Consider the following 12,794-nt stretch of genomic DNA (forward strand, 5'->3'; position numbering starts at 1 on the left):
AACTGCATAAAGTCTCCCAAATTTCATCTTAAGTTACATGCTCTCGCTTTAAGGGGGTTAGCCAATTCCCGTTTCGATCTCTATGTTATAACGCATTCTACATTCTCATTATTGCATGCCAAAAGATTTGAGAGACTGACTTCCATACATAGAGAGCCAAGGTCGGTATGTTGATCCAGCAAGTTTCTGTCATTGAAATTAGCTGATCCGAGATTTTAGTTTCACAAAAGTATATATATGTATGGCTGAGTTTGACTAAGTGGAGAACTATGAGCTTTCGAATCCTTACTCTACAACCCTGAAGAAAAAAATCGTTGGCTTTATTCACACAAATGAAATAGATAAACCTATGAACTAGAAGAATTCAATATAAATGTCAAGTTTACACTTTCCGAGAATGTATACAGCCCTTACTTGCCATACAACTAGTTTGGTCTTGTTTTCGGAAACATGTTTAAATTACTAAAACATTGTTTAATTAAAAGCGATTTTCTTCATTGATATAGCTATTATGTTTTCAGTTGCTTGATATAAAAGTATTTGTCAAGCGTATTCACATCCATTTTTTCCCCTTTGATAACTTAGTAAAGGTTATAATACTTCAGTGAGTATAACTTGGTATGACACATTTTAGTGTTACGAACTTACCTTAGTGTTTGAAATATGGTGCAGGAAAGATTATCTGAAAATGTATACTATGCCAAAATGGTATAAATTGCCCAAAGTAGTATTCTTAAATTACTTCATAGTTTTTGCCGAGGGTTTTTGGAACAGGCTAAAAAAAGTTAAATTTTTCAGTTGTTTTTCGAGTTCGTTCTATAAACCCATGCCCATTATCTCAGGGTTTGCTGTCTCAACTATATGTCACATTATTTTGATATTACTCATTCTATTTTCCTTGTTGCGGCCAGTTGTCAGTTTATGAAGAATTATTACACAAATGGCTCTCCATGTCTACTTCGCTGGTAACCTTCCTATTGCTTCCTGTGACAACTGCTGCAGTCGTTGGTATTTCACATTCAATGCTGCTGAGTGTAGCTCCCCTGATAGAATTGATGGCGCGTTCTATATGGCAACAGCAGCTGAGCGGGCAAAAACCTTCACCGTCACCGTCACAATGAAGGACAGTGCAATAACATTCACAAGGGAAAAGTGCGAGTGGGAGTTTGGGTTGGAAACTGCAATAGTGGCCATGCACTTGCTGACGCGTACACAGGCTGAACCACAATGTCCCGGATCTTCATTGAAGAAGTGGCGAGAGCACAACAGCAAACTTCACTGTCCACACATGTGCAATCGAACGGAGATCATGCTAGATGTCAACGAAACCAGTTAATGCAACAAGCATGACTTTCTAAAAATGAGAAGGACTATATAGTTAAATCAACAAGGGAATTTTGTGGCGTTATTTTGTTTGCTGGTATAAAAGAAATGTTTATCAACACTTTCAACAATTCGAATATTGGAAACAAAGAGATAAACGAATTAGTCAATATTATTCACTTTTAATTTAAACTGCTTATTCAAGAACCGTTGAGTCACGTAACCATAGTCCAAGGGGACATTCCTAATCTATGAGATAAACAATTTTAGTTCTTTTACGTTCAACTGTGTAAAGTCTACCAAATTTAATATTAAGTGATTAATTATTACCCAATTCCCGTATCAATATCTATCTGCCGGTAACGCATTCTACAGTCGCATTATTGCAGCCAAAAGAATTGAAAAAGAGACTGACTTCTAGACATAGTTGACCATTGTCGGTATGTTGATCCAGCAATGATTAAATTTCAATTATTAAAATTAGATGATCCGAGATTATAGTTGCACAGAAATATATGACTGAGGTTGAATAAGTTTGGAACTATGAGCTTTCCAATCTTTACTACTCTAGAACCCTGAAGAAAAAATCGAAGCTTTGGTTGGTTATAGATTCACATAAATAATAAAAAAATAAACGTATACATAAACTAGAAGAATTAAAAATGAATGTCAAGTTTACTCTTTCCGAGTATACACTGAAGCCCTTATTTGCCACTGATATATCTGATTTGGTCTTGTTTTTGGAAACGTGTTTAAACACTAAATCAATGTTTAATTAAAAACAATTTTCTTTGTTTATGTAGCTACTATGTTTTTACCGAGTTGCTTGATATAAAGATACTTGCCTAGCGTATTCACGTGGATATTTTCCTTCTGATACCTAAAGGTTAGTACTTCAGTATAACTTGGTATGTGACATGTTAGTGTTACGAACTCACCTTAGTGTTGGAGATATGGAAAGATATCTTAAAATGCACTATGCCAAAATGGTATAAATTGCTCGAAGTCAGTATTCTTTTAAAATTACCTCAAGTTTCCCAGGGGTTCTTTAATTATAAGAGGCTGTAAAAAACGTTAAATTTTTAAGTTGTTTTTTGAGTTCGTCCTTTAAACCCAAGGAGCTCACGGTTTGTTGGAAATGTGAGGCATACTGGAGACGTAAGGTCCGCGACTGACTTCGAGAGTGTTGAACTGGTTACTCCTATATAAAATATTTAGTTTTTTTCCTTATACTGAGAAGTTTAGATCCCTAAAGATCGTATGTATTGAAATGAGGTAAACATTAGCAGATGCTTTATTTTGTCGCGATCAGCTCGTCACACGTACATGAAGAAGAAGGCGCATAGTCTTTTCTTATTTTCATACTTTACCTTTTTTATACACTTCAGTTCGAGCGCTCTTTAAATCTGAATGAGGAAGATGTTGACCATTCAGTTTGCCCACTTAGCAGTTATTCTGCTGCCCTGTTTCTGTCTGATACATGCAGCAGAACACAACAGCAACGAAAAACAGGTAAGTGATATCAACAGCTATATACCCAATAAGCTCTCTCTCACTTCTGGAATTTTGAAATAATAAAAATAACTTGAAGGCAAACACGAAAATGGCACTTTTTTAAAGTACTTTAAATTTTTTCACTTTCATTTTAGCCAGAAATGAGACCATGACTAAGTATAATTAATTTGGTAGTAAATTCCTGCTGCGCTGACCCAGAAAAAAACTTTTGAATACTGATGTTGCATTTTCGAAATATAGTTTATAACTATACCAGAGACCACTTTTTGCTGTCCATTAGTCTATGCGGTAGCGTTTTTCAACTGCTTTTACCTATGATTATTAGATTGAGACAGATACTTTCTCTTAAAATTAAACACAGACTTCTCCTTGCTGCAATGGTGGAAAGCCGGGTAGTAATGGTATTCCTGGCGTAAATGGACTCCCGGGCTCCCCTGGGGTACCCGGCCGTGATGGTCGTGATGGAATCAAAGGAGAACAGGGACGCCCTGGAGACACTGGACCCCAGGGACCTTCTGGGGAGAAAGGAATGAAAGGAGAGCGTGGTAGGCAAGGTCCTGTCGGTCCCAAAGGAGATCGAGGAGAGAAAGGTGACAGTGGAATCCAAGCAGGGCCACATAACATGTGTTCGCACTTAAACTGGAAGGAGTGCACGTTTACAAGGGCAGAAGGCAAAGATACAGGAGAGTTATACGTAAGTTGTCAGTTATATTATAGTTACCGTATATGACTGAATAAAAATGAATGAACTCTTAAATTGTAAAGGTCAGTCCACTGTTAGTAAAAAATTTTTTACAAAAGCCCAAGCCTGACAGACCGAGAAGTATGTATATTGCAGTAGTATTTGTCAGTGTGTGTTAGTGTGTTACTGCTGTGATGAATTTAATTTGTCTTCTTTGAGTCGGTGAATTGTAAGACCAATAAATCATTTTTTTTTTATAAGTTATGTTTAGCCGAATTCAGTTATATTGTAAAAGACCGGTTACAAGCCTTCTAATCGAGTTTTATACAGATGACTTAGAATCTGATCACACCAAACCTTTGATGTAAAATAGATTTAACTTTAAAGGAGGTGTGAAGATTGCAAGCGTTTGCTCTCGCTCAAGGCCAGGAGTATGGTCGTGGCCTGTACTATGTGGCTTTATCCAAACTTAAAAGCGGAGCACTCTTAATCAGCTTTTATCATCTACACTGGAAAAGCGAAACCTGAATAGATAGTGAACTTGAGTCGGCGATACGGTCAATTAATAAGTTAAAAAGATTCAAGATCCAAAAATTTTAGTCGAAATGTTCATTTAGTTTCAAATGTTTCTAATGATGCTTCTTTATGTGCCGCGTTCTGTTAGCACTTTTTTTTTATTTATCATAGTCACCAATCAATCATATCACTCATTCTATTTTCCTTGCGGCAGAGCTGTCAGTTTATGAAGAATTATACACAAACGGCTCTCCATGTCTACTTCGCTGGTAACCTTCGCATTGCTTCCTGTGACAACTGCTGCAGTCGTTGGTATTTCACATTCAATGGCGCTGAGTGTAGCTCTCCTGGTAGAATTGATGGCGCGTACTATATGGCAACAGCAGCTGGCAAAAACCTTCACCGTCACCGTCACATTGAAGGACACTGCAATAACATTCACAAGGGAAAAGTGCGAGTGGGATTCTGGGTTGGAAACTGCAATAACGGCCATACACTTGCTGACGCATACACAGGCTGGACCACAATGTCCCGGATCTTCATTGAAGAAGTGGCTAGAGCACAACAGTAAACTTGACTGACCACACATATCCCCAAAGACGCCCTGATAGCAAAATTGTCTTAGTTCGTGATTTTAAAAGCATTTTAAATTCTTGAACTCCGTCCTGTTGATCTGTATACCTTTAAAAAACTGAGTTGTAACTAAGAAAAAAAATCATGAGAAGTTAGAATTTGTAGAATGAACTTACCGATTAAATAATAAAGTTTAAGAAAAGCAACTATATAGAATTTGTTATTCCAATCAAACTTTGTCACGAGATCCTTACGTAAAAGCTGTTACCTGTATTTGTCTTTCAGGCAGTTCAAGGTTCGCTTTCGGTTCTGTTACTGCCAGTTCGCTTCAGTTTTGAATCAGAAGGCTTACTGTTATAGCCTGAGAGCCTAATTGTGCAAGGATCTCATGTTAGCGCGAGCTAACTGTGGTTTAAGGCTTCAACTAACGGGACGGGACAGGTCTGTCATTTCTGATTAATTAGTTAATGTTCTTTAAAATGCTACGAGGCGGATGTGGATATTTTCCCAACTTGCGCACCAAGTAAAATCCAATGGGCCAGACTTATTTAAACGGAGTTTAGCCAGTGTTTAAAAAAAACCGTGTCCTAAGCCATTTTCAGTTTGCCGACAAACGCTTTTATCTCAATACCATAGTTCGTGAAAAGTTTTATGAAATCATATAGGCGCAGACTAGAAAGACAATTATTTTCTTAAAATTACTACCTACTAAGGAAGAAATTTGGTAGTTGAAAGAATTGCTAAACCGCGGCCTAACTTAGCCTTTGTTTAAATAACTGGGCCAATAATTTCCATCCTTCCATGCGGTTACACATCAGTTTCTTCTACAGTACTAAAAGGCATGTGAACATATAATCTTCCGTTCTCGTAACAGCCAATCGTCCCTTGTTCTTTATGATAGAATACTAATGATCTTTGTCCAGATTTAATCAAATTAATCAAACCCCATGGTTGAAAGACAAAGTGAAAGGCAAGCTGTATTTTTAAACGAGGAGAAGGAAGTTGTATGCAACAAATTCACGGGACTCTTCAGGGGGTAATCGGTACTTTAAACATAAAATTGGGGGTGGGGTGTTCCCGACCTCTCTCACCTTTCCCTGGATCCGCCAGAATTTCTTTTTTCAGGCTGTCCCAGGAAGGGCAATCGAATCGAGATCGTGCTAGATGTCAACGAAACCAGTTTATGCAATTGACCACTACAGAAAATGCCATAACATACCATAATAATCTTTGTTGGTCACTCCAAAATTTTGCATAAGCATTGTTTTCAGTTTGTCTTTTGGCCATTTTAACTCCCAAGACAAACTGAAGACAATGCTTATGCAAAGTTTTGAAGTGACCAATAGAGAGTATAGGTGGTTTTCATGTAATCTCGGGAGACACAAATAACAATGGTGAAATGAACAAATGCTGGTGGACAAACAAAACGAGCTAATGAGCAATCTTTTGTTTACCGTCCACCAGCATGGCGGCGATGACGTAACGTGAAAACCACCTTTTGTGGTATGGTATATGGCATTTTCTGTAGTGGTCAATATACCTGCATGGCTTTCTAAAATGAGAAGGACTGTACAGTAATTTCAACAAGGAAATTATGCCGTGTTATTTTGTTTGCTGGGATAAAAATATTATTTACTAACACTTTCAACAAATCGAATATTAGAAAAAAGAGATAAACAAAACAGTCAATATTATTCACTTTTAATTTAAACCAGTAATTCATTTAGGGCCTGTTTACATGGAGTGGGGGACCCCGGTCTAGTGGGGTTGGTTTCTTTTGTTTTCACGCTCTGGGGGACACAAAACAAAAGAAACCTACCCCACTAGACCGGGGTCCCCCACTCCATGTAAACAGGCCCTTAATAACCGTTCAGTCACGTAGCCAAAGTCCAGCGGGGACAAAGCAATTTCTTTTACATTCATGCAACTGCACACAGTTTCTCAAATTTCATCTTTAAGCCACATGCTTTCGCTTTCAGGGCGGTTAGCCAACAACAACAACAACAGCAACATAAGCTTTATTTTCATGACTATAATTATATATGTAGTTACAGTATTGCAAAAGCTTTAACATAAAAAAAAAACAAACAAACAAATCATAACAATGATAATGCAATCAGTATGATTTGATAACAAATTATTACGTAAATCATTACATAATGAGACAAATTTCAACAAATGTGAATTTACGGAAAAATTCTGTGAATTCATCAATTTAATTATTAATTCTGTGTAAGATAGCTGATTAAAGTCGACAAAATTTTGTTGGATTTGATTGTAGAATTTCTCCCTTGGGATGCGGAGTATTTTGGACAATGGAAGAGAAAATGAAATTCGTCTTCAATTATACCAGAGTTACAAATAGGGCAGAATCTATCGTTGCGGGAAGTTTGATTATATCTTCCAGTTTCAATCATGAGTTGGTGGTTACTTGTACGAATTTTCACTAAATCTTTCCTATTAGCAGAATTTCTAATTAAGTCTAGATAACTTGAAATTTGATAATCATGATTAAATAAGCTGTAAAATTGTAGTTTCTTAGAATGATGGATTGTATGTTGCCAATATGTAATATATTTTTGTTTTATTATATCTATATAGTGTTTTATCTTAGCTTCACTTAAATTATTAGGATCAAAATCAGGGAGATCATAATATTGAGATCTTTTCATAAGATTATGGTAAAAGCTATTTTTACCATTTCAGTGAAGTTCTAGCGAAGTACGAAAGGCTTGTTTAACAATAGTATCCTCGTTTTTACGTAGAAGATACAATATGTAATAAAGGATGTTTTTATAAATATTAATAATTAATGGGAACCGTCCTAATTCACATCTACTTGCAACATTTGAAGCTTTATTGCTTATTTCTAGGTAACGCTTGCAAAATTTTAAGTGGGTTTTTTCAATTGGGGTATTGTCCCAAGCTTTAAAATCATGTTTTACATATATACACCCCAAATTTCGCTATTATATGATAATATTGGGGAAATCATCGTTTCAAAATATTTCGCAAGCAAGAGAAGGTTTTAATTTGCTAATGTTTCTGTGTTTTCTTAAACTAAAAAGCGCATGAGGTTGAGGAGATACGGGTTCCTAAATATGTATATTCATGGACAATATCAATGGTTTCTTTACCTATATGGAATTCTAGATTGGAGTTTTTCTTCGCTCGTTTTTGAAAGACCATAACTTTGGTCTTTTTGGAATTTATATCTAACATCCAAGAGTTGCAAAAAGAGGATAATGTGTTGAGACAGTTCTGTAATCCTATTTTAGATCGTGATATAATAATTAAATCATCAGCATATAAAGGCGAATTTAATTTGGTACCATTTGGAAGGATGATAGGGTCTGATAAAGTATTTTGAAATGCGGACAGTAAGTCATTAACGTATAAATTGAAAAGTAAGGGGCTTAAAATACAGCCCTGGCGTACGCCTCGTGAATAGCTAAAAGAATTTGTTTGACTCGTACCTATTTTCAATGCACACGAAGAGTTTGAATATAGGTTTTGGATTAACTTACAGAAACATCCCCTACACCAATTTGTAATAATTTATATAAAAGTCCGTCATGCCAGACTGAGTCAAAGGCTTTTCTAAAGTCAACAAAACAAGCGTGTACTTTCTCACCGTGACAGTGTACGTACTTGTCTATATTAAAGAGTTCGTAATGTTAGGAGGTGGTCTGATGTTCGATTTTTAGGTAAGAAGCCGATTTGAGACTTGTGGAGTATGTTCAGCGAAGTGACGTGTTCAAGAAGTCTTTGGTTTAAAATTGAAAAGAACAACTTTCCTAGACAACTAGAAACACAAATCCCGCGGTAATTTGATAGGTCATTTCTTACGCCAGATTTAAATATGGGAGTTATAAGACCGTTGCACCAATTTTTAGGCACTGTTCCTAAGTTAAGAACAGTATTAAAAAGTTTATGGTAAACAGGTAGCAGTGTTGGTAAGCTAGCTTTAATCATTTCGTTTCTTATTTTGTCGGAGTATGCAGATTTGTTATTCTTTAATTTTCTTGCTGCCTTGCTTATTTCAGCTTCTGTTATCAAGTAGTCTAGAGGTCGTGATTGCATTAAGATGTCTTCTCGTGTTCTTAACTCATTGACAACTTTCTGTTGCTCAGAAGTGAGTGGCTTATTAGAATGTAGCCACTGGAAATAATTCATCCAATTCTCTTCTGCAATTGGTGGAGTGTCTTTGTATTTTATAGTGTTATCCATTGATTTTAAGCAATTCCAAAATTTTTTAGTATCGAAATTGTACGTAATTATATCCTCTAATTCTGAAAGTTTATTGTTGTAATATTCATTTCTTTTGTGTGCGAGTAGTTTCTTATACTGCTGTGAAACAATATGATATTTTTCACGTAGAGTGGTATTTAAGGGATCTCTGTGCTTTTCATTTGACAATTTCCTTAATTCGTATCTTTTTAAGCGACATTCCTTATCAAACCATTTTTTATTTGAGCGTGAATAGGTGCGTTTATGTCGTCTCGTCGTTCTTATCTTTAGGCACCGTTTTGCCGTTGTGATAAGAATATTTTCTACCTGTTCCGCGGAAGTGTTAACATTTTTAGCTGAATTGATGTCACTTAAATATTCTTGAATTATAATTTGCAAATTTGGAGATTGAAGAACTGCTTTGAATTTTGGTGTAGAGTCACTTTCCCACAACTATTGTTTTGGTAATCGTGTTAAAGTATAACTCTCTGGTGAAGTATCTTGATTACGAATATCGGTGTCAGTACATAACCAGGTCACCAGAGGACTATGATCCGATAAATACGTGGGCTCTTTAAGGTGACTCGACCCAGTTTTTTGGGGGGGGTACCATCCTACTTTGAAGCTCTCTGGTAACCCCACCTTAACGTTTATCGTAAGTCTAACACATAGAATGAATAACATATAGATCAATCTCCAATATAACATAAAATTTTTGGCGATCGGAGTAAATGTCACGTGGTTATAATGCCACGCCCCTTTGAGGTCTGAGTCGAAAATCTGCTGTTGCAGGCATTTTTTCGTGAAAATCTCTCGGCTACATATAGTGCGCATTAGTGCCTTGCGCTGAACAGAGTTTCACCAAAATCGCAAAGACCCAGTTCGAGAAATTCAGCGGTTTCCAAATTTAGGTCATAATTTATGCGAAAATGATAAGCAAACTTTACACGGATTATATCTAATAAACTATGAGATTCATCTCTTTATTTTGAGAATCCTTATAACAGATGGGTCCTTGCAAGTCAGCAAAACGCTTTAGGGGCTTGTAAATGCGCGCGATTTCGACCAAAGCAAACACATAGAAATTATAGTTTTCGCTATTTGTTGACGTTTGTCAGCGTTTAAGAGTCTTTCTCACGAAAAAAGCATTTTCTTAAAAATTTGTAGTTTTTTTTCCTTCAAATTTTTTCAGGGCCACAATTGATTAACTAACTACCCGGACTCTGAATTTCATGGTCATTGAAAAACTGTGACATTATCATCTATAAGCCCAAACTTTGAAGATTTTTAGCGTTTTGGCTGAGTTTGTGCTTTGGGAGTTGTCTATTGTTTCTAGTCTGTCATTATACAGCATTCTTGTTCATCACGCGTGCAATGACCGCGCTTGGCTGACTTCCGAATTTTGAGGTACCTGAAACTACCGATCGATATCCTGTTACGTCGATAATCGTCTCCTTCCAGGTCTCCCAAAGAATTACGAAATCAAATTGACATATCAAATTCAAACATTCATTATTTTGCAATTTCTCACCAAGGGGTTTAGCAAAGATCCCATTGATGTTCCACGAAATGAACGACAGACTACCAGTCGGGGAGCGATTCGAGCAATCTGCCAACATTAATGATATCTTATGGCATGTTCTAATCGTATCCTACTAAATAATTAGGTATTATTTAGCGTAAGGATTTCATGATTCTAGAAAAAGATATAAGTTCCAGAGGGAGTTCAACATGAGAGTCTTTACCATGGTGACGTTTACTGGGCATCTGCCAGCCTGTAGTGAAGTGAGGAGGTATCTGTAGCGAGGGCGGTTGTTGTTGCCTTTGAAAGTGCGAGGACTGGTGGTTGTCCACCTCCCAGTTCATAGGCTGCCGGGGGAGTCTTGGATCACCGGTCACCGGTCGGCGTTCTGAGGATTCTTGACAGCAGCGCTGTAAGAGCTGAATATGGCGGCGGCGAGTGTGGCACTTGTTTCTGGAAAGGACGTGGTTGTTTAGCTCTACTGCGGATTGTATTCACTAGATTAGCGGCAAAGAGACCAATGTGGCGTTTCTTTAGATGCCTTTCATCATGTAGTACATCCTTTAATTCTTTGGAGAAAATATTTTCATGTAACACGGGGCATGTACGTTGGGTAATTTGGAGCAATCGCTGATGATGTGTCTATTAATTTGTACAAGGGTTTGCAGAGGTATATCAGCACGTGGTAGAAGTGTTGAGAATATGATTTTGCTCATATGGAATTTACTTGCTGATTCTTTGATTAGGTTGCAAAACTCTGAGATAAAAACATGAATTGAAGTTGTAGTTGTTAAATCATTTGTGCCTGTGTGAATTAAAATTATTTCTGGGATCTCGTGAAGATCATATTGAAGAATGAATCAATGTCAGGTTCATTTCTGGTAAGTCCTGCAGCTGATGACTGAAGAGGGGGGAAGCGATTTTCGGTCGGGATATTAACGAGGAACAAGGTTTCGTCATCTGTTAATGATTTTTCTAGAGTTTCTCCCTGAACACTCTCTGAGTTCGTTGAGTCACGAGAGATCCCCTGAGCTGGTTCAGAGGTGCCCGTGGATTGGTCCCATAACGTACGGACTTGCTCTTTATTATATAGACACGAGTGTTTTACTGGAAAATATACCACTCGTAAAATTCATATAAAAACTACATCCGGGACCCGAGTGGTTTATTTTCCATAATCTCACACGTGAGTTTATCGGTTTATCGATGACGTGTTTTCGGTAATTTCCCTCCAAAATTTGTAGGCGTCTTGCGTCCTTTGAATTTTAATTACACATTTTCCAAAGCTTTGCTTATATTTTGTCAATGTAGAGCCCTATTCAGCTCAGTGTTATTTCTCAAGATAATTGTAAACAATGTCTTATATCGCTGTACTGTAAATTTGAGCCGTCACAATTACTTTTTGGCGAATAAAAATCTATAATTTTATCGATATCTTTTTGCGCTCGTTCGTAAAGTATTGTTTTTGCCACGAGAAAATAAAATTCATATTTTCGCGCCACCGTGTAATATCCTCTATCTACACTCTCATTATTGCATGCCAAAAGAACTGAGAGGCTGACTTCTATACATAGAGGACCAACGGGTCTGTTTGTTGATCCACAGTAATGATTAAATTTCAGTTTTTATTTTATTAAAATCAGCTGATCCGAGATTATATTTGCACAAAATATTTATGTTTGGCTGAGGTTGACTAAGTGGGGAACAATGAGCTTTCCAATCCTTACTACTCAAGAACCCTGAAGAAAAAATCGTTGGCTTTAGTTGGTTATAGGATTCAGACGAATGAAATAAATAAAGGTATAAACTAGAAGAATTCAATAATAAATGTCAAGTTTACACTTTCCGAGTGTGTAAAAAGCCCTTATTTGCCATATAGTAATTGATTTGGTCTTGTTTTTGCAATTGGAAACATGTTTAAATACTAATACAGTGTTTAATTAAAAGCAATTTTCTTTGTCTTTATAACTACAATGTCTACAATGTAATTTAAACCAGTAATTCATTTAATAACCGTTCAGTCACGTAGAAAAAGTTTAGCGGGGACAAAGCAATTTCTTTTACATTCATGCAACTGCATACAGTTTCTCAAATTTCATCTTTAAGCCACATGCTTTCGTTTTCAGGGCGGTTAGCCAATTCCCGTATATATATCTATCTTTTAATGCATTCTACACTCTCATTATTGCATGCCAAAAGAACTGAGAGGCTGACTTCTATACATAGAGGACCAACGGGTCTGTTTGTTGATCCACAGTAATGATTAATTTCAGTTTTTATTTTATTAAAATCAGCTGATCCGAGATTATATTTGCACAAAATATTTATGTTTGGCTGAGGTTGACTAAGTGGGGAACAATGAGCTTTCCAATCCTTACTACTCAAGAACCCTGAAGAAAAAATCGTTGGCTTTAGTTGGTTATAGGATTCAGA

The 12,794-nt window shown here is 36.6% G+C and overlaps 1 protein-coding gene across 1 annotated transcript; it reads left to right on the plus strand.

Moving 5' to 3' along the window:
* Positions 1-2,710: 2,710 nt before the first annotated feature.
* LOC140928306 (collagen triple helix repeat-containing protein 1-like) lies at positions 2,711-4,807 on the plus strand. The gene is made up of 3 exons (XM_073378042.1): positions 2,711-2,835; positions 3,200-3,532; positions 4,251-4,807. The coding sequence occupies exons 1-3, from the start codon at positions 2,734-2,736 to the stop codon at positions 4,605-4,607; spliced, it is 792 nt and encodes a 263-aa protein (XP_073234143.1). The 5' UTR covers positions 2,711-2,733; the 3' UTR covers positions 4,608-4,807.
* The last annotated feature ends 7,987 nt before the right edge of the window (positions 4,808-12,794 follow it).

Source organism: Porites lutea, chromosome 2 (assembly GCF_958299795.1).
Source record: "Porites lutea chromosome 2, jaPorLute2.1, whole genome shotgun sequence".
Taxonomy (NCBI): domain Eukaryota; kingdom Metazoa; phylum Cnidaria; class Anthozoa; order Scleractinia; family Poritidae; genus Porites; species Porites lutea.